General features: G+C 41.2%; 1 protein-coding gene across 1 annotated transcript in view; it reads left to right on the top strand.

Moving 5' to 3' along the window:
* Positions 1–532: 532 nt before the first annotated feature.
* Positions 533–22576, top strand: part of LOC102855092 — a 127736-nt gene continuing 105692 nt past the window's right edge. The window contains exons 1-3 of the mRNA XM_006902905.1: positions 533–560; positions 6437–6517; positions 6674–6762. Coding sequence (XP_006902967.1) covers positions 533–560; positions 6437–6517; positions 6674–6762 — 198 coding nt within the window. The remainder of the gene's footprint in view (positions 561–6436; positions 6518–6673; positions 6763–22576) is intronic.

Consider the following 22576-nt stretch of genomic DNA (forward strand, 5'->3'; position numbering starts at 1 on the left):
GTGCAAATAACAAAAAAGAATAGGAAGAATTGGAACTGTGTTTTCACTGGGCCCCTATATAATATCATGCTCAGGAAGAAGGTATAATGAACAATTATGTAAATTCAGAGACTGTGAACAGCATCTACCCTGATAATTTGAAAAAAAATGCTGAGTAGCAAGTGATTCAGAATTAATCAATCTGGGGAGTGTGGTGAGTACTGATAATTTTTTTAAATCTTCTCAAATGATTAAAAAATGTAACCAAGGTTGAGACCTGCTTCACTTAACAAAATCCAGAACTCAGTTATATTACTAATCATATTTAATTGGTTATTCAACATTAATTATTTAAAAGATAATTTTTTCTAAGTAAAAAATTATTTTGTCCACATAAGAAAATACTTTTGATAGCTTTAAATGTTAATATGTAATTTCTTCCTTATAAACAAGAATAACTTATTTAGATAATTTAGGTCAAAGTACTACAAGGTATAATTTATTTTCTTCATATAATTTATTTCCTTCTTTACTAGATTTAACAATATATGACATGGACGTGTTTAATTACAGTAAAGCAGGTACTTCAAATGGGCTGTTTATTGCTAAAGCTCCATTATTATACAAGCATGCATGTTTCTAACAACTATAATTTTTATGGACATACTTTATGCTGAGAACTCAGGCAAGGTTAGACAGGACAACAGATGGTAATCAATGCTTTCCTCAAACTGTTTCGATTATCTACACAATAATGAACCAATTTTTGCTTTTGCCTCTTTAATTTTTTATCACTTTAAATATTAGTCATATTAATAGCTATGCAAAATCTGTATTATACAAAATGTGTAAAAAATAGGTAAGTGCAGTTGAAGGAGTAAAACAGTGTAATGGATATTGTTTTAGTTCCATTAATTTCATATCAGGTCACAGAAAGTCAATTTATTATAAATCCATGTTGTTTGTCATGTGATCTTGAAACTCAGAATGTGTATTTTAACAAGATTCACAAATGATCTATATGCACTTTAAAGTTTGAATGATTACTATGACTGAGTTGTAGCCACACTAAAGCTTGCATTGCCACCTTGAAAAGTTTGAAATTTATCAAGTTATAAAAAGCACACTGGGAATAGATTAATGGTGATTAATTGTATAAAATACAATGTATGGGAATGATCATATGAAACACAATGTGAATAGAGGAATGTTTGAAACACAATGTATATGAATGAAACATATAATTCATTATTTAAGCCAATACAAAATTTTTTAAAGTGTATTTTAAGGAATAGTCTTCTTGAATATATGTAATTAATGTAATCAATAGTTACCATAAAAGCATTCTTCTTAGCAATATTTTAAATAAAATTATGTTATGGGATAGGATAGTCTTATTATAGACCTAGTCTTTTTATGATTTCATTTATAAGGATGATAATTACTAAATAGTAAAAATTGCAAAACCCAGAGCTTATGTCAGAAAAGAAAAATCAAATATGTTCCACTAATGGTGGCCTAGTGACAAGAAGCTGCACGGCAATCCCAAAGGCTCTTGGTTTGAGGCCACCAACTACACCTGGCGAGAAAGATGGGCAATCTCTTCCTGTGTGATTAACTGCCTCCGAAAATTTGCTGGAGGATAAGTTCTGAGTCAATGGCACACAATAACAACAACAATAATAGAAAACAATAGTAAAGTGATAAGATTGCACCTTGTCAAGGCAGTACACTTACATTCCCAGAAAAACAAGGCAATCTCATTGAGTTTTGCCTCTCACTAGTTTCATTGAAAGATGGAATATAATTCTTAATTATACTCTCAAATGGAAATATATTGTCAGTGTGTATTTCTAAGTAAATTAATTAAAAATAAATTATTCTTCAGAATACAAACCACATTTTTTGTGAATTTTATAAATTGTCTATTTGGTGAAATAGTCATTTGGCAAATTAGGTTTAGACAAAATGGTATTTGGTACATTAATTTTCAATGATTGATCTACTTCCAGGGGGTACTATGCAACATAACAAATACACCTATTTTTTTCATATATAATTTCTTTTTATTTGCTCACAAAGTTCATATACATTGTGTATCACACTGTTCTCTATTCATATTGTGTTTAATACAATCATTCCCATGTATTATAATTTATGTTTTATAAAAATAAATCATCATTGGACCTTGCCCATCATTACCCAATCTTTTCAGGTCCCTGCTGGATCCTTCCCGTTTCTTTCACCCCCTCCTTTCACCCTTCAAAGTGTGGAACGTTGTTTTGCCCCTACCCATCCTTACCCCTCTCTTCCCACCCTTTATCCCCTTGGGTTACAATACATGTTTTACTAGTAATCCTTCTATTTTTACAGTAATTGTCATATGCAGTATTTGTCCTTATAAGAGCTATATTTTAACTATACTCCTCTTTTTCATTGTGGTTTAGAATTAAATGGATATGTGGAGTAATAATCTGCTCATTATAAATAGAGTATTAAACACAGACTTGGGTCTGCATACCAGATTACTCCCTGTATGATCTTCTTTAAATTATTTGGCTCTCTAAGACTGTTCCAGTTCACAGAGCTGTAATAATAATATAGTAATTAATTCTTGTTTTACTTTTTCTAGCATCATGATTTTTATCGGTTTTCAGATGAAGAAAAGAAAATGAACAAAAGTCATGCTCCTATTCTACATTTTATTTCTTAACATGGAGGAATGCTTTAATCTACTTCTTCAAAAAGAGTGCTAGCAAAGATGATTCATGACCTGAGTCATGATCTTGTTTTTAATTTCCTTTGCTTGTATCTATGAACTCTTGCTCCAAATATAACATCTTCTTTTCTAAGATATTGGCAGTAATTATGCCAGAATTCAGAAGACATTGTTGCTTGCTTTCATCACTCTTAGTACTCAATGACAGAATCTTCCTTAGAATCTTAGCAGTCAAGTGATTGCCACATAGATCAGTGGTTAGAGATCAGAGATGTGATGTAGTATGAATAAAGCACAAAGGAAAAAAATCTTGAAAAATGTTGAACTGTCTAACTGTAGTAAGACAGAATCTTGCCAGTTTCCATGCTTTCTATCAAGAAACAATTCAAGCAGACTAGCCAAATAAAATTCTATATAATAATCTATAATATAACCAATTGACTATCTGTGTTTTCTTAGACTGGAAATAAGTATAATTAGATATATTTTCTTGTGAAGAAATAATATTCCTACTCCTCTCCAGAGGGCCAATTTTAAGATAAGATCAACTTTGGTGTTAAATTTAAATTAAAAGTCAACTATGTAACCTCAGTGTACTGACTGAATTCACATAATGCCTTTATAATATGCTACATACAGGGCAGAGGATGAAATATTAATTCATTTTTACTCTTTGCTAGGTATTTTAATAAGTCATACAATTTAACTTTAGCAATGACCTTTGGAGGATGATATTATGGCATAGGTGGCAAATTAAAATTAATTGTTGTTATGCACAATCAAGTGGATTATAACTCACAGAGACCCTATGAACACCAGATCAAAACATTGCCCTATCCTGTACATCATCAGTGTCTCTGACATGCAATCTCCCATTGTCACAGTTGCTATGTCACTCCGCTATTGAGAGTTTTCCTCCTTTCTTTCTTCAACTGTCCAAGTTCCCAGCATGATGTCTTTTTCTAAAGACTGGTCCCTTCTGACAACATGCCCAAAATATGTGAGATGAAGTTTCACCATTTTTGTCTCTAAGGAGCATCCTGATGATACTTCCTCTAAGACAGACTTGTTTCATCTTTAGAGAACTGCCATTCTTTCAACAGTTCATGGAATGTCCAGTACTCTTTTCCAACACCACAATTCAAAAACATCAGTTCTTTTGTCATCCTTAGTCAATGGGCAACTTTCAAATACACAGGAAGAAACAGAAAATGTCACTCTGTCTCTCTCTGTGTGTGCCTCTCTGTCTCTATGTCTCTCTGTCTGTCTCTGTGTGTCTCTGTATCTCTCTCTGTGTCTGTCTGTCTCTCTTTGTACGTCTCTCTGTGAGTGTCTCTGTCTCTGCATCTCTCTGTGTCTCTCTCCATGTCTAGGTGTCTCTACATCTCTCTGCATCTCTCTCTGTCTCTCTCTACATCTCTGTGTCACTCTCTCCGTCTCTGTGTCTCTGTCGCTCTGCCCAAGTCTCTCTCTCACTGAATGTCTCTCTCTGCTTCTGTCTACATGTCTCTGTCTCTCCCTCTCTGTATCTCTCTCGTGTCTCTACATCTCTGTCTCTCTGCATCTCTGTGTATCTCTGCGTCTGTCTCTCTCTGCATCTCTGCACTCGTCTCTGCATCTCTCTGCGTTTCTCTGCATCTCTGTCTTTGTGTCTTTCTGTGTCTCTCTGCCCCTCCCTCTCTCTGCATCTCTCTGTCTCTATGTGTCTCTCTCTGTGTGTGTGTCTCTCTCTGCATCTCTCTACATCTCTGCATGCCTCTCTCTTTCTGCATCTCTCTGTGTCCCTCTCTGCATCTCTGTGTCCCTAGGTATCTTTGCATCTCTCTGGCTCTCTGTGTCTCTCTCACCCCTCTGAGTCTCTCTCTCTCTACGTTTCTCTATGTCTCTCCCTTTCTGCATCTCTCTCTGTGTCTGTACGTCTCTCTCTGTTTCTCTGCATCTCTCTCTGTCTCTGCGGCTCTCTGTGTCTCTCTCTTGCATCTCTCTGTCTCTCTGAGTCTCTTTCTGCACCTCTCTCTACATCTCTGCCTCTTTCTGTCTCTCTGCCCCTCTGAGTCTCTCTCTCACTTCATCTCTCTCTTTGAATGTCTCTCTTTCTACATGTCTCTACATTTCTCCCTCTCTACGTCTCTCTATCTGTCTCTGTCTCTCTCTCTATGTGGCTTAGAGTCTCTCTGCGCACATCACTCTCTCGGCACATGTCTCTGCACGTATCTCTCTCTGCACTCATCTGCATCTTTCTGTGCGAGACTCTCTCTCTGCATCTCTCTACATCTCCCTCTCTCTGCATCTCTCTCTCCCTGTGTATCTCTGTCTCTGAATCTCTGTGTCTCTCTTTATCTCTGCGTGTCTCTTTATGCATCTCTCTGCATCTCTCTATGCATCTCTGCATCTCTGCATTGCTCTGTTTCTCTGTGTCACTCTCTGCATCTCTGTGTCTCTACATTGCTCTGCATCCCTGTGTCTCTCTGTGTATCTCTCTCTGTCTCACTGCACCTCTCTCTCTACGTGTCTCTATGTCTCTCTGCATCTCTGAGTCTCTCTGTGGCTCTCTGCGTCTATCTCTGAGCACACCTCTCTGTGCACGTGTCTCTGTGTCTCTGTGCATCTCTCTGTGTCTTGCACGTATCTCTCTTGCTGCATCTCTCTCTGTGTCTCTGCATCTCTGTGTGTCTCTTTCTGAGTGTCTCTCTGTATCTCTCTCTCGGCGTCTCTCTCTCTCTGAGTCTCTCTCTGCATCTCTCTCTGTGCACATCTCTCTGTCTCTCTGCATCTCTCTCTCTCTTTTCTGCATCTCTCCCTCACTGCGTCTCTCTCTGCATCTCTCTGACTCTCTGTGTCTCTCTTTTTGTTGCTCAGCATCTCTCTATGCACGTCTCTCTCTGTACAAGTCTCTGTGTGTCTATGTGTCTGTGTCTCTCTGCGTCTCTCTGCATCTGTCTCTCTCTGTGCACATCTCTCTCTGTGCATGTCTCTCTGTGTCTGTGTCTCTCTGTGACTCTCTGCATCTGCCTCTCCGTGCACGTCTCTCTCTCTCTGTGCATGTCTCTCTGTGTCTCTCTGCATCTGTCTCTCTGTGTGCATCTCTCTCTGAGTCTTTCTACATCTGTCTCTCTCTCTCTGCTCACGTCTCTGTGTGCGTGGATCTCTCTGCATCTTTCTGAGCGTGACTCTCTCTGTCTCTCTCACTGTCTCTCTGCATCTCTCTCTATGTCTCTCTACATCTCTGTCTCTCTATATATCCCCACGTGTTTCTCTGCTTCTCTATTCTTCTGCGTCTCTCTCTCTCTGTCTGTCTCTTTCTGCATCTCTGTCATCTCTGCATCTCTAAGTCTCTCTGCATCTATCTCTCTCTGTATGTCTCTCTGCATCTCTCTGCGTGATTCTCTGTGTCTCTCTCCAGATCTCTCTGTGTCTCTCTGCATCTCTCTCTTTCTGTCTCTCTCTGCATCTCTCTGTCTCTCTGCATCTCTGCGTGTCTGTGTCTCTTCATCTCTCTTTCTGCATCTCTCTGTGTCTCTGCTTCTCTCTGTGCATGTCTCTGTCTCTCTGTGTCTCTCTGCATGCGACTCCATTTCTCTCTGCGTCTCTCTGCATCTCTCTGTGTTGCTCAGCGTCTCTCTGCCTCTGCATGCGGCTCTCTCTGTGTGTTTATCTCTGTGTTGCACTCTGTGTGTCTCTATGTCTCTCTGCATCTATCCGTGTCTCTCTGCTTCTCTATTTCTCTGCGTCTCTAAGTCTTTCTGCATCTCTGTGTGTGTCGCTGCGTCTCTCCCTCATTCCATGTGTCTCTCTGCATCTCTCTGCACCTCTCTCTGTGTGCGTCTCTCACCGTCCCTCTGCATCTCTGTGTCTCTCTTTGCATCTCTTTGTCTCTCTCTGCATTTCTCTGTTCTTCCTCTCTCTGCGTCTGTCTCTGCATCTCTCTCTCTCTCTCTGAATCTCTCTGCATCTCTGTGTCTCTCTCTCTGTGTCTGTGTCTCTACATCGCTCTGCATCTCTCTGTCTCTCTCTGCATCTCTGTGTCTCTATGTCGCTTTGTGTCTCTGTGTCTCTCTTTCACTGTATCTCTCTGCATGTCTCTCTCTCTACGTGTTTCTAAGTCTCTCTGTGTGTCTCTTTGTGCCTCTGCATCTCTGAGTCTCTTTCTGCATCCCTCTGTGGTTCTCTGCATCTATCTCTGAGCACATTTCTCTCTGTGCATGCGTCTCTGTCTCTGTGACTCTCTGTTCATCTGTCTGTGTCTCTTGTGAATCTCTCTCTTGCTGCATCTCTGCATCTCTCTCTGCATCTCTGTGTGTCTCTGCATCTGTGTGTCTCTCTCTGCATATCTCTCTATGTCTCTCTCTCGGCGTGTCTCTCTCTCTGAGTCTCTCTCTGCATCTCTCTGTGCACATCTCTCTCTCTGTCTCTCTCACAGCATATCTCTGTCTCTCTGAATCTCCCTCTGTGTCTCTCTGAGTCTCTCCCTCACTCTCTGCATCTCTCTGAATCTCTCTCTGTGTTGCTCAGTATCACTCTGCGTGCCTCTCTCTCTGCACGCATCTCTCCGTGTGTCTCTCTGTCTCTCTCTGGATGTGTCTCTCTGTGAGTGTCTCTCTCTGCACGCGACTCTCTCTTTCTGTCTGCCTCTCCTCTCATTGTCTCTCTGCGTCTCTCTGTGTATCTCTCTGCGTTTGACTCGCTCTCTCTCTAGGTCTCTCTGCATCTCTGTCTCTCTCTACATCCCCATGCGTTTCTCTGCTTTTCTCTCTTTGTCTCTGCATCTCTGAGTTTCTCTGCATCTCTCTGTGTCTCTCTCTACATGTCGCTGTGTGTCTCTCTGCATTTCTCTCTCTCTGCGTCTCTCTCCTCTCTGCATCTCCCTGCATGTGACTCTCTTTCTTTCTGCATCTCTCTCTACATTGTTCAGTGTCTCTGCATGTGGCTCTCTCTGCGTGTGGCTGTCTCTCTCTGTGTTTGTCTCTCTGTGTCTCTCTACATCTCAGTGTCTCTCTGCATCTCTCTGTGTCTCTAGGTCTCTCTGTGTCTCTCTGCATCTCTGTCTTTCTGCATCTCTCTCTGCATCTCTGTGTCTCTCTACATCTCTGCGTCTCTCTCTACATCTCTGCATCTCTCTGTCTCTCTGCCCCGAGTCTCTCTCTCACTTCATGTCTCTCTCTCTCCCCATCTCTTGTCTCTCCCTCTCTGCATCTCTCTCTGTGTCTCTATGTCTCTCTCTCTGAGTCTGTCTCTCTGCATCTCTCTGCACTCGTCTGTTTGCGTCTCTCTCTCTCTCCATCTCCCTCTGGATCTCTGCACTCTTTGTGTTTCTCTCTCTCTGCATCTCCCTCTCTCTACATCTCTCTCTGGGTCTCTCTTCGTCTCATCTCTCTCTGCATTTCTTTGCATCTCCCTCTGCATCTCTGTCTCTCTGTGTCTCTCTGTGTCTCCCTCTCTCTGCATCTCTCTCTCTGTCTCTCTGAGTCTCTGTGACTCTCTCTCTGAATCTCTCTGCATCTCTGTGGCTCTATGTCTCTCTGCATCTCTCTGCGTCTCTCTGCATCTCTCTCTCTGAATCTCTCTACGTCTCTATGTCTCTCTGCATCCCTCTATATCTATGTGCCGCTGCATCTCTCTCTGTATCTCTGCATCTCTGTGTGTCTCTCTTTGTCTCTGTGTCTCTGCATCTCTCTGCACACGTCCCTGAGTGTCTCTTTCTGTCTGTGTCTCTCTGTCTCTCTGCATCTCTCTGAGTCTCTCTCTCTGCATCTCTCTATGGCTCTCTACGCCTCTCTCTGCACACGTCTCTCTCTGTGTCTCTCTGTGTCTTTGTCTCTCTCTGCATCTCTCTCTGTGTCTCTGAATCTCTCTCTACGCACGTCTTTCTCTTCACGCATCTCTCTGTGCATCTCTCTCTGTCTTTGCATCTCTCGTGTCTTTCTCTGCATCTCTGTGTCTCTCTCTGTCTCTCTACATCTCTGTCTCTCTCTGTATGTCTGCCTCTCTCTGCGGCTGTCTCTCTCTGCATGCCTCTCTGTGTCTCTCTCTCTGTCTCTCTGCATCTCTCTACACAAGTTTTTCTCTGCACACATCTCTGTGTCTCTCTCTGCATCTCTCTGTCTCTCTGCATCTCCCCCTCACTCTCTGCATCTCTCTCTCCATCTCTAACTCTCTGTGTTGCTCAGCATTTCTCTGTGCATGTCTCTCTCTCTGTGTGCACGCATCTCTCTCTGCACGTCTCTCTGTGTGTCTGTATCTCTCTGCATCTGTCTCTCTGCGTGCGTCTCTCTCTGCATGTGTCTCTACATCTGTCTCTCTCTACGCATGTGTGTCTCTCTCTGCATGTCTCTCTTTGTGCCTCTCTGCGTTTCTCTGCCTCTGTCTCTCTGCACACGTTTCTCTCTGTGTGTGCGCATCTCTCTCTGCATCTCTCTGAGTGTGACTCTCTCCATCTCTCTGCCTCTCTCTCACTGTCTTTCTGCATTTCTCTCTGTGTCTCTCTCTATGTCTCTCTGCATCTCTGTCTCTCTCTACATCCCTATGTGTTTCTCTGCTTCTCTTTTTCTCTGTGTCTCTCTCTTTCTGCATCTCTGTCTCTCTCTGCATCTCTAAGTCTCTCTGCATCTCTTTGCTTCTCTCTTTATCTCTCTCTGCATCTCTGAGTGTTTCTCTGTGTCTCTCTGCATCTCTCTGTCTCTCTGTGTCTCTCTGCATCTCTTTGTGTCTCTCTCTGTATCTATCTGTTTCTCTGCATCTCTCTGCATCTGTGTCTCTGCTTCTCTCTGTGTGTGTCTCTCTGTATCTCTGCATTTCTTACGTCTCTGCATCTCTCTCTCTCTGCATCTCTCTCTATGCACATCTTTCTCTGAGCGTGTCTCTCTCTCTCCATATCTTTCTCTGAGCGTGTCTCTCTCTCCATATGTCTCTATAATCTCTCTGCATCTGTCTCTATCATCTCTGTGTGTGTCTCTCTCTGCATCTCTCCCTCACTCTCTGCATATCTCTCTGTATCTCTCTGACTCTCTGCGTCTCTCTCTGTGTTGCACAGTGTCTCTCTGCATGTGTTTCTCTCTCTCTGCACATCTCTCTCTGTGTCTGTGTCCCTCTCTGTCTCTCTGCATCTGTCTCTCTCTGCACACGTCTCTCTCTGTGCATGTCTCTCTCTGCATCTCCCTGCGTCTCTCTGCAGGTGACTCTCTCTGTCTTTCTGCCTCTCTCTCACTGTCTCTCTGTATCTCTGTTTCTCTCTACATCTCTATGTGTTTCTCTGTTTCTCTTTAGCTCTGTCTCCCTGCATCTCTCTGCATCTCTGAGTCTCTCTGCATCTCTCTTTGCGTGTCTCTCTGTGTCTCTGTCTCTCTGCATTTCTCTCTCCTGTCTGTGTCTCTCTACATCTCTCTGAGCGTGACTCTATTTCTCTCTGCATCTCTCCCTGAATCTCTCTCTACGTTGTTCAGCGTCTCTCTGCACATGTCTCTCTCTGCGTTCATCTTTCTGTGTCTCTCTGCGTCTGTGTCTCTCTGCATCTCTATGTGTCTCTGTCTCTCTCTGCATCTCTCTTTCTCTGTGTCTCTGTGTCTCTCTGCGCTCCTCTGCATATCTCTGTGTCTTTCCCTCATTCTCTGTGTCTGTCTCTGTGTCTAACTCTCTGCGTTTCTGAGTCTTTCTCTCTGTGTCTCTCTCTGTGTGCATCTCTCACTGTCTTTGCATCTCTCTTTGTGTCTCTCTCTCTGCATCTCTCTTCATCTCTGCCTCTCTGCCTCTCTGCATTCTCTCTCTTGGCATTTCTGTGTCTCTCTCTGCATCTCTGTCTCTCTGCATCTCTCTGTGTCTCTCTGTCTCTCTCTCTCTGTGTCTCTCTGCATCTACCTCTCTCTGCATATCCCTCTCTGCATCTCTCTGTATCCCTCTCTTGTGTCTCTCTGCATCTCTCTCTGCGTCTCTCTATTCATCTTTCTGTGTCTCTCTGTCTCTGTGTCTCTCTCTCCCTGCATCTCCAAGTCTCTCTCTATGTCTCTACATCACTCTGTGTCTCTCTCTTGCATCTCTCTGCATCTCTCTCTGTGCATCTTTCTGTGGCTCTCTGCTTCTTCTCTGCATCTACTCTGCATTGCTTAGCATCTCTCTGCATGTGTCTCTCTCTGTGTGTCTCTCTTTGTGCATCTCTGTCTCTCTACATCTCTATGTCTCTCTCTGCATGTGTCTCTCTCTCTGCGAGCATGTGTCCCTGCATACCTCTCTCTCTGCATGCATATCTCTCTGTGACTCTCTCACGTCTCACTCTCTCTGTGTGTGTCTCTCTCTCTCTGCGCACCTTTCTGCGTGCCTCTCTCTGCATCTCTGTGTCTCTCTCTGTGTGTCTCTCCCTTATTCTCTGCATCTCTCTTTCTCTGCATCTCTGAGTCTCTCTCTGCTTCTGTGTCTCTCTCTGTGCATCTCTGTCTCTCTCTGCATCTCACTGCGTGTCGCTGCAAATGTCTCTCTGCTCGCCTCTCTATCTCTGTGCACCTCTCTCTGCGTGCACGTCTCTCTGTCTCTGTGTGTCTTTCTGTCTCTCTGAGCATATCTCTCTTTCTCTATGTCTCTCTCTCTGCATCTCTTTGCATGTCTCTGTGTGTGTCTCTCTCTGCGTTGCTCTGTCTCTCTGCATCTCTCTGCATGTCTCCCTCTGCATCTCTCTCCGCATGTGTCTCTGTGTGTGTCTCTCATTGCGCACATCTCTCTCTCTGCGTGTGTCTCTCTCTGTCTCTCTGCATCTCTATGTACGTCTCTCTCTGTGCACATCTCTCTCTGTGTCTTTCTCTCTGCATCTCTCTAAATCTCTCTGCGTCTGTGTGTCCTTCTCTACGTCTCTGTGTGTCTATGTCTCTCTGCATCTCTGTCTCTGCATCTCTCTGTTTCTCTCTGCATGCATCTCTCTTTGGGTGTCTCTCTGCATGTGTGTGTGTGTGTGTGTGTGTGTCTGCATCTCTATGTGACTCTCTGTGACTCTCTCTGCCCACGTCTCTCTCTGTGCACGTGTCTCTGTGCCTCTGCCTCTCTGTGCATCTCTCTCTGCATCTTTGCGTCTCTCTCTACACATGTCTTTCTCTGCGCCCATCTCTCTCTGTGTCTCCCCGTGTCTCTGCATCTCTCGTTTCTTTCTCTGCTTCTCTGCATCTCTCTCTGTGTGTCTGTCTGTCTCTCTCTGTGTGCAAGTCTCTCTCTGCATGTCTCTCTCTCTCTCTCTGCATCTCTTTGTGTGTCTCTGTGTCTCTTCCTCACCCTCTGTGTCTCTCTTTCTGTGTCTCTGTCTCTGTGTCTCTCTATCTCTCTGTGTGTGTCTCTCTGTCTCTACCTCACTCTCTGCATCTCTCTGACTCTGTGTCTCTGCATCTCTGTCTCTGTGTCTCTCTGTATATCTCTCTGTGTCTCTGCATCTCTTCATCTCTCTCCATCTCTCTTTGTCTCTCTGCACATGTTTCTCTGCGCATGTCTCTCTCTGTGTGCATCAATCTGTGTCTCTTTCTGTCTTTCTGTATCTCTCTCTGTGCATGTCTCTCTGAATCTTTCTGCGTCTCTCTACACATGACTCTCTGTCTCTCTGCTTATCTCTCACTGTCTGCATCTCTCTCTGTGTCTCTCTCTGTGTCACTCAGCATCTTTGCGCACATCTCTTTCTCTCTCTCTCTGAGCACATCTCTCTGTGTCTCTGTGTCCGCCTTTCTCTGCACGTGCCTCTCTCTCTCTGCACACATCTTTTTCTCTCTGCATGCGTCTCTCTCTCTGCATGTGTCTCTCTCTGCATGTGACTCTCTCACTCTGTGTGTCTCTCTCTGTGTTGCTCAGCATATCTCTGTGTGCGTCTGTCTCTCTTTGCGCATCTGTCTCTCTATGTCTCTCTGTGCATGTCTCTCTCTTGCTCGCTCTCGCTCTCTCGCGCTCTCTCTATCTCCACGCCTCTCTCTGCCTTTATGCTTCTCTCTGCATCTCTCTCTCTGCACGCATCTCTGTGCATGTCTCTCTCTATGCATCTCTCTCTTTGCGTCTCACTCTCTCTGCATGTCTCTCTCTGCGCATCTCTCTCTCTCTGCCTCTCTGCATGCATCTTTCTCTGAGTGCGTCTCTTTGCTGCGCCTCTCTGTCTCTGCGTGCATCTTCTCTCTGTCTCTCTCTCCCCCCCCTTCTTTCCTCTCTCTCTCTCTCTGTCTCTCCGTCTCTCTTAGCTCTGGTGCACTTTAGTCTTTAGACATCTTTGGAGAGATTCTTCATAGCATATATTCCAAGTGCAACAAGTCTTTTGATTTTTAAACATTTTTTAAAATTTTTATAATGGTTTACATACAAAGTTCATAAAGTTCTTATACTTTTGGTTTCTTGAATCGCATGGGTTTTTATTGTTGAGCCATATAAATTTATATAGTTGACAACTTGAATATTTTCTCTGTCTACCATAATGTTGCCTATTATCCGGGCGGATATTTTCTTGAGCTTGAAATGTAATCCATATTGAAGGCTCTAGTTTTAGATCTTCCACAGTAAGTGGATTAAGTCCTCTTCATCTTATGCAAGCAAGGTTGTGTCATCTCCATAATGCAGGTTGTCGATGAGTTTCTCTCTAATCCTGATGCCATATTCTTCTCCATATAGTCAGCTTCTCTAATTATTTGCTCAGCACATAGATTGGATGTTCTTCTTGTTAGGGCTGTCAAGTCGATTACGACTCATAGCCACCCTATGAACAAAAGGTCTGAACACCATTCTGTGCTGTTCCGTCCTCATACTAAATGATACACAAGAATCCATTGCAGCAGTCACATATCAATCCACCACCTGGTTGAGGGTCTTCCTCTCCTTCACTGACCCTCCACCCTTCTGAACATCATGTCCCTCTCCAAGGAATAGCCCCTCCTGGCAATATGTTCAAATGATGTGAGGTGAAGCCTCATCATTTTTGCCTCCAAAGAGTATTCTGCTTACACCCTCTCCAAGATATACCTGTGTGTTCTCTTGGCTGTCTGTAGGATATTCAGTGCTCTTCTCCAACACAAAATTTAAAGGTATCAATTAATTTTCCATCATCTTTATTCACTGTCCAGCTCTCAGAAGCTTATTGGAAAGACCAAAGCCTGAATCAGATACATCTTAGTCCTTAAATTGACATCATTACTCTTTAATAATTTGGAGATGTCCCTAACTGCATATTTTCCTAATGCAATGCATCTCCTTATTTCCTGGCTGCTGGTACCAAGGGTGTTAACTGTGGATCCAAGCAAGATGAGCTGTTAACAGTTTCAGTCTCCTCTCTATCCATCATGATACTGCCATTATCCAGTGCTAAGAAATTTTGTTTTATTGACATTGAGATACACTTCTATACTGAAAGCTGTATTCCTTGATCTTCTACAACAAGTACTTCAGATCCTCCTCACTTTCAGCAAGCAAGGTTGTGCCGTCTGTTTAACGCAGGTTATTGAGGGGTCTCCCTCCAATCCTAATGCCACACTCTTCCTCATAGAGTAGCTTCTCAGTAATTTGCTCAGCATACAGACTGAAGGTATGGAGACAGAATACAATCCTGGAATTCTCCCTTCCCATTTCTAAACCATGCAGTGCTCCCCTGCAGTGCTCTATTCCTGGTCCAGGTATAGGTTCTGCAGGGACCAAATCAAGTGTTCTGGGATTCCCATTCTTTTCAATGTCTGCCACAACTTGTTATGATCCACAAAGTCAAATGCCTTTGCATAGTCAAAACACCTTTCTGGTTTTGTTTGCTTTCATAGAGGTTAAATGACTTTCCAAAGAAAACACAATCAGCAAATGTAAAGGTGACCTCTAAATCTAGGTCTCTTTGTCTCTCAAACTCATGCTCTTTATACTTCTCTACACAGCTCCCTGGGCCTAAGGTAAAATTGGAGAACGTCGCTATGGGAAGAATACTGAATGATCCAGGAAGCATCAAAAGACGATAGAAGGAACATTCAGAGTCACTGTAACTAAAAGAACTAGCTGACACAAAAGTATTTCATGAAACAACTTATGTTTAAGAGGTAAGGGTGATGAAGGAGGAAATTCAAGTGGCTCTGAAGGATTTACCCAGAAATAAAGCCCCAGGAATTGATGGAATGTCAATTGACATATTTCAGCAAACACATACTGCCCTGGAAGTACTCACCAGGCTGTGCAAAGAAATATGGGCAACAACCACCCAACCAACTGATTAGAAGAGATCTATATTTATTTTCAATCCAAATAAAGGGTCATACAATGGAATGTGGAAATTATAGAATGATATCACTAATAAGATTATCAACAAATAACTGGAACATTGATAGAGAACTACCAGAAATACAGGCAGGGTTCAGAAGTTGTGGCACCAGTGACATTATCGCCAGTGTCAGATGGATCTTGGCTGAAAGCAGAGAGTACCATAGGAATGTCTATCTGTGTTTCATTGAATTTGCAAAGGCAATTGACTGCATGGATCACAACAAATTGTGGCTAACCATGAGAAGAATGGGAATCCCAGAACACCTGATTGTGCTCATGCAAAAACTACACTTTGTCTAGGAGGGAGTAGTAAGAACAGAAAAGGAAATGCTGCATGGTTCAAAATCAGGAAAGGAGAATGTCAGGGATGTGTCCTGTCTCCATACCTTTTCACTCTGTATGCAGAACAGATAATTCAAGAGGCTGGATTTAACAAGGAGGAATGTGACAATAGGATTGGATGAAGCCTCAACAATAACTTGTGTTATATATATTACCCAACCTTACTTGCTGAAACTGAGGATGGTCTGAAGTATATGCTGCAAAATGGTCAAGGACTATAGTCTGCAAAATTGATTGAAGCTCAACATCAAGAAAATGAAGATTCTCACCACTAAGCCAACTGGTAGCATCATGATAGATGGAGAAGAGATTGAGAATGTTAACAATTTTAACTTGCTCAGTTCCACAATCAAGACTCTTGGCACCAGCAGTCAGGAAATCAAAAGATAAATTGTACTTGGGAAGTATGTGGTCAGGGACCTCTCCAGAGTGCTGAAGAGCAATAATGTCATTCTAGAGACTAAGATGTACCTGATCCAGGCCATGATCTTTGTCATTACTATGCATCAAAGAACTGGATAACAGCTAAAGATGACAAAAGATTAGTTGATCTCTTTGAGTTGTGGTACCAGAGAAGAGTATTAAGCATGCCATGGACTGCCAAGATAACTAATAGGTCTGTCCTGCAGACAGTGAAACCAAGCTGCTTCCTGGAGGCAAAGATTCGGAGACTCTGTCTCACATACTTCGGGTATGTAGACTGGATGGGTCTGTCTTTGGAGAAATATATCATGCTTGAAAGGATCAAGGGACAGCACAAGAGAGATGAGTTGACACAATAACTGGGCTAATAAGGGTAGATGCATCAGAGAGAGAGATTGGCTCAGGATAGAGTTTGAGTGATTGTGCAACTCACAACTGTGAGGTGTGGTTGACTCAGTGGCACATAACAACAACATAATAACAACAACTATATGTTCTGTCATTGAATAAAGGAAATAATTGGTAATTTTGGGTCATCACCCAAACAGCATAACTTCAAGTAAATTTCTTCAAAACTGAGTTAGATTACAATCATTAAGGAGTCTTCTGCCACTTCTAAAAGGAATGCTATGTGAAGTGACCTAGACCATAGAATATAGTCCATTGGCATGCATTACTCATTCATTAATTTAAAATGTCATCTGCAAAAATGAATGAATGGGAATACAAAGTCTCTGTAAATTTTCATTAAAATTAGTAATAATAAAAAAATTAAATGTCATCATGTATTCTAAAATGGACTTAACAATTGTATAGAGCTCTGGTGGCTGTGTGGTAAGAAGCTGTGCTACAATTCCTGAGGCAAGCAGTTCAAATCCACCAGTTGCTTTGTGAGAGGAGGATGGGTAACCTCCTCCTGCATGGTTGACTGCCTGGAAACCTGCTAGAGGGTCAGGTATGAGTTGGTTCAAAATTGACAGCATATAATATCAGCAATAACATTTATGAAACAGGGTTTCTTCCTATATATGTTTCCATACAGGTGGCACCTATGCTCAAAGGTTATTATATATGTTGTTGTTGTTGTTGTTTTGTACCATAGAGTTAGAACACATCCATAGCTGACCCTCCAGCAGATTTTCAGAGGCAGTAAATCTCATGGGAGGAGATTGTCCAACGTTCTCCCATGGAGCACCTGATGGATTCGAAACACTGTTGTTTGTTGTTAGGTGCCATGGAATCAACTATGAATCATACCAACCCCATGAACAACAGGTCTGAACCTTGCCCTAACCTGCTCCATCCTCACTATATCTGATATGCTCAACACATATTAATATGGGTGAAAGAAAGACAATATATAAGAGGAAAATGAACAGTACAATACTGTAGGGGTTAAGATGACCAAAAGTAACAGCTTCCTGGGTTAAACAAATGTAATCTAAAGAATATAATCCAGGCAAAAAAGAACATCTGTCCTGGGATGTGAAAAACCTGGATTCTCTTGCTGCTGTCTTCTGATAAAAGTGTGGTTGTGAAAAGAGGGAAGGTCATCAAATAAGAATGAAACAGTTAAAAAATCCATCTTGGAACCCAGTTAACATAATGAGATACATAATGAGAAACTGCTTACATAATGATAAACTTCTCAATAAAAGCTATGAGGATGTGCAGGTCAGGAGAACACTTGGGCTTGAGTTCCTCTCCCCTTACCTAATGAAAATCTTGAGTAGTGCGTTCCGTCATTCAGTACTTTCCTGCTGGTCAGAGAAGTGCGATATATGGTGACCCAGACACAATGTAGGAGCAATGTAATACCACTAAAGAAGGGAAAGACACAGAGAGGTAAACAAGAAATGCAGTCAGTAAGCAGGTATATAGGCAGACAGTCACGATAAACAGATGAGTAAGTAAAAAAGACTACATATATGCATATAGATAAGTTAACAGATGGTATTTCTACATTTATATTAGAATATGCTACAAATACATCTATATGTATATTGAAGATCCAACAGAGAGTAAGCTTTTAATCATAACCAACCACCCTGAAGGAATGTGCTGCTGATTCTGAAACCCTGAGATCAAAGTCTTATGTGACCATAGGAGACACAAAGGTTGATTGGCAAAATGCAGCCCACAAAAACAATGTTGTACATCTTACTGTAGTAGGTAGTGACTGGGATCTCAAAGGTTCTTTTTTAAATGTTTAGGAAAATGCCAACACAGATGGAAATAGACTTTGACTTGGTCTCTAGCCACAAGAACACAGAAGGTTGATTACGAGAAGAATCCACTGTTAATGAGTAAGTTCTGACTCAGCAATCCTGGTTGTAAATTTTTAAGGAAGGATAATTTCCATTTTTTCTCTTGCAGAGTGGCAGGTGGATTCAAAATAGCAACCTTGATTAGCAGCCCAATATGTTACATATTATACTACTTGGAATCTTTAGTTATGGGAAGATGGGCTGTTTATACTTTAGTGATAGCAGAGCAGAGATTTCAGCTTTGCATGATAAAAATAATAATATTAACAGTATCAGTAACTAAAATTATTGAAGGTCATTTTTCAAAGAAGTTTAGTTATCTCACTAAAATTTCTTACATACTGATTATTTCTGTATCATTTTACAGATACAGATTTAGCACAGGAATTTGAAAATGTGATATAGAAAGAAGAAAATACTAAAGTTTCAAAGTGTGTAGCAAATTTATCTTATTCTGCACCAAATCAAAACAGAAGTATTAGCTGTATTATGATGGCAAATGAAATGTCTACTCAACAATGATTTACGTCCATGGAAAATTCTTTTTAGAACCAACTGTAAATTTTTCATGCACATAACAGATACAGTTTGCAGTGATAAATAAAGACCATTAATAATTGACTTAATGCTCATTCAGCTGAACCCCAAAATTATAGCCCTAAGTAAATTCATTTCTAAGGAAGAGATGAAGAGAGTCCCTGACGCAAATGAGGAGAGTCACTTTTGGATTGTTGTTGTTGTTTACTTTTGAGGTGCTACTGACCCATAGCTGACCCTCCGGTGGGTTTTTAGAGTCAGTTAATCGCGTAGGAGGAGCAGCTAGTGGCCTCAAATTGTGTGCCTTCAAGATTGCAGTGCAGCTTCTTGCCACTAGGCCACCAGAGCTCCCTATTTTTATGTCAAAATATATTAAACTTGAAACTGCCATCACATTCCCGTGATAAAAGAAAAAGTCTTGCCGTAAGGGGAAAAAAAAAATTAGTTCCACACAGTAATCAACCAAATAGCATTAAATGTTGTATGTGGTAGTACTACTCATGGAATCAGCAGGATGAACAGTGTGCGCTGTGCTAATAAATTACTAGTCATCAAAGTAATGATTAGAGTTGATTCTGTGTAACAAAAATTGGTACTTTGGTTGTGAAATGGAAAGCAAATGTAAGAGATTTTCCTTTCATTACCATTGGAAAAAAATTCATGAAGAGGTGGACATAACACAGAAATTGTTTAACAAAGATGTATTTTCTTTTTGGTGCAAAGTGTTCCAGAGAACGCATTTGCAGACTTGGAATGTGTGTATCTTATATAGTTTACCAAAATAATGGCCATATGTGCAGGACCAGTTCAATACATAAACAAAGTAGGAAACTTCTGTTAAAGACCCAGGCTGCTCTCTCCGGAACACTGTCCCCATAAACCTACCAAAAGTCTTGAAACTGTAACAAATTTCCCTTTGAGTCTCACCCTCTCCAGAGTTCCTGCAAAAATACTAATTCTAAGAGTTAAAATGTTAAATCATCAAAAGTCTTTGGTCAACAAACTCAACTGAATTGTTTCACATCGTTACAGTAAAGTTTAAGTACAGTATATTTTGACAAGAGAAGGGTAAACAAAGGGTAGTCCAAAGGCTACAAGCCATAATACTGTTATTTAATGGAGGGACATCATGCAGACAGGGGAGAGCAAAAGGACCTATGTTTCCAGTGGCAATGGAAGAGCATGTGGAAACAGGAGATAGGATAAAGATGAAGAATTTTAACCTTTGCTATATTTTTGTTTTAGGGAAGCACTAGCATCTCTATCATTATCTACTTGGCTTCAGACATTAAAAAAAAAAAGAATTCCTCTTTCTTATTTGAAAACCCTAACATTTCTAATTTCTCAGACTGAGATGCAGCTCACTTTTTTTAATTAATGTGATTATGGACGTACCTAGAGTAGTAATGATCCAGAGAGAGAGGACATATAATATGGTGTGTCTACTATTTGGGAAGGAAGAGAGTTCAGAATATCGACTGGCAATAGAAGCCTATTTTCACATCGAGACTAGGCCATCAGAACTCCATCAATGATAATCAGTGCCCTAAAATAAGAGGAGGGAGATCTGTTGGCCTAGTGAGTAAGGAGATGTATTCCTAACTCAAAGGTAAGCAATCCAAACCAACCTACTCTGAGGGAGAGATGTGGGCAGTTTCCTCCTATGGGATTCACAGCCTCTGAAAACCCACTGGAGGGTCAGCTATGATTTGGTTTGGATTCAATGGCAATAAGGTGTTGTTGAGTTAAAATAAGGGTAGAGGGGAAAGGAGTCAGTTCTTACTCTTTAATTTTGATATAGATGTTGATACCCAGTCTCCCATTACATATACAGCCACATATTAGAGCAAGGTTTCCTATAAGCTGAGCATGAGATAGAAATTCTTGTACAAGTGAGTAATTGATGAGTATTCTCAGATTAATCCTACAAAGGGGTTTAGGACTCTAGATAGAGCAGGGAGAAAGCTAAGCCAACATGTGATGTAGATGGAAAGTAGCTTCAACTTGATTCTTGAGAAATTCCAAAACATCAATTTCACACTAACACAAGACGATCAGAGTTTGATATCCCAGTTTACTCACTGGCTGTAAGCTGTTCCCTCTTTAGAAGAGTGCTACTTTCTTAGATAAAGTACCTCCCATCTGCCTTGATTAATAACATTAAAGAGACATTTTCAAGATTCACAAAAGCTAAGGAATGGGTACATAAGTTCAGGAAGATGCTCTTTCCACTAAAACAAGATGTGATAGTATCACCTAATATCCCTATCTTCTTATACCTCTGCCCTGTGTAATCCTCTCTTCTTGAGTGTTTACTGGCCCTAGAAACTCACTTCTAATGAAGAAAACAGTTTTCATGGAGTCCACTCTGACTCATGGCAGCCCGATAAGCATCAAAGTAAAACTGAGCTCCGAGGGTTTTCAATGGTTGGCTTTAAAAAAAAATAGACTGCCAGACCTTTCTTTCAAGGCATCACTGGGTAGACTCAAACACCTAATAATTTATTTAACACTCCAGTACACTATTTATACCACCCAAGGACATCCTTCTAGTAAGAAAACACTACTGCCATGTTATGAGCTTCCCTAAATACAAAGATTCATATGATGAGCTATCAAGGTCAACAAGAAGGCCAACAGCTCATAAGTAAAGCCTGTGAACAATAACTTAAGTGAGCTCTAAAACAAGCCCCCTTTCCCAAAGAGCCTTGAGATAACTCCACTTCCTACCAATAGCATGATTGCAGTCTTTCAGAGATCTTAAACCAGAAACCTAGGTAAGTCATGTTCAAAGTTGCAACTCACAGAAACAGAGATTAAAATATTGTTATTTTAAACAATTATTTTCAAATACTTTGTTATGCAGCAGTAGAGAACTAATATACAAGACTGCAAATTGTTTTTTCTATTGTGGATGTACCCAAAATTTCGTCTTCTCTTCAAAAATTAAGAAGACAGAGGCTTAACAATTACTTTTGGCAGGTGGCAGTTTACATATTGAAAATTATTGATGATTTGGATTTAAATTACTAACACTGTTTACTCAAAAGTATAGAATTTTTATGTAAATATATAAAGAAATAGTCTAAATTTGATAGACATTCTCAAAGCTTGAATTGAGAGCTCTTTGCAGTGCAATTCCTATAAAAGCAGTTTTTATAGTATCTTAAATTTAAATGACTTGTTTTTATTATAACTTTTGAGCATCAGAGACAATACATTCATATTTTCTCAAAGACACAATGATGAATCAAGCATTTCCACAAAAGCAAAAAAAAAAAGGAATTTTAGTGAAAATAAAACAAAGGAATCTAAGAAGCTAAAATGCAGAAATGTTGTGGCTGTGTGTTTCTAAGAATATCTGCAAGTTTTACATACCAAGAATCTTTATGCTGTCTGGCACCATGTGGCAAAAAGATACAAGTCTTTGTGATAGTGTGAAATTCATTTTGAGGTACTATTTAATGCAAGACTCAGGTAAGTGCGCTTAATGCTCAAAAATAATGAGGTTTGTTGTTATATTCTGTCAAGTCCACTAGAACTTACAGTGAATATATGAAAATCAGATCTGAACTTTGCACTATCCTAAACCATTCTCACAATTACATGTTCAAGCCCACTGTTCTGGTCACTGTGTTAATACATCTTGTTCCTCTCCTTCCCTGACTTTTCTCACCATTATATCTTTTTCCAAAGACCAGCCTCTAGTGAAAATAATTCCCAAGTATGTGAGGTTAAGTTTCACCAAGATAGACTTGTTTGTCCTTTTGGTGGTCCATGGGATATTCAGTACTTATCCAAAACACCAAAATTCAAAGTAACTTAGTCTTCTTCTGTCATTCTTATTTCTTATTCACTGTCCAACTTTAAGATGCTGTTGTTGTTGTTATGTGCCGTCGAGTCGTTTGCTACTCATAGCGACCCTATGTACAACACCCCTAAACCCTGCTCTATCCTGTGCCAATTGCATTGTCTCTGACACACCCATCGCAATTACCCCAGTCACTGACTCAATCTACCTCATAGAGGGTCTTCCCCTCCTGCGCTGTCCCTCCACTCTACCCAGCATGATGTCCCT

Source organism: Elephantulus edwardii, unplaced genomic scaffold, assembly GCF_000299155.1.
Source record: "Elephantulus edwardii isolate Elephantulus edwardi_28Jun2011 unplaced genomic scaffold, EleEdw1.0 scaffold00468, whole genome shotgun sequence".
Lineage (NCBI taxonomy): Eukaryota > Metazoa > Chordata > Mammalia > Macroscelidea > Macroscelididae > Elephantulus > Elephantulus edwardii.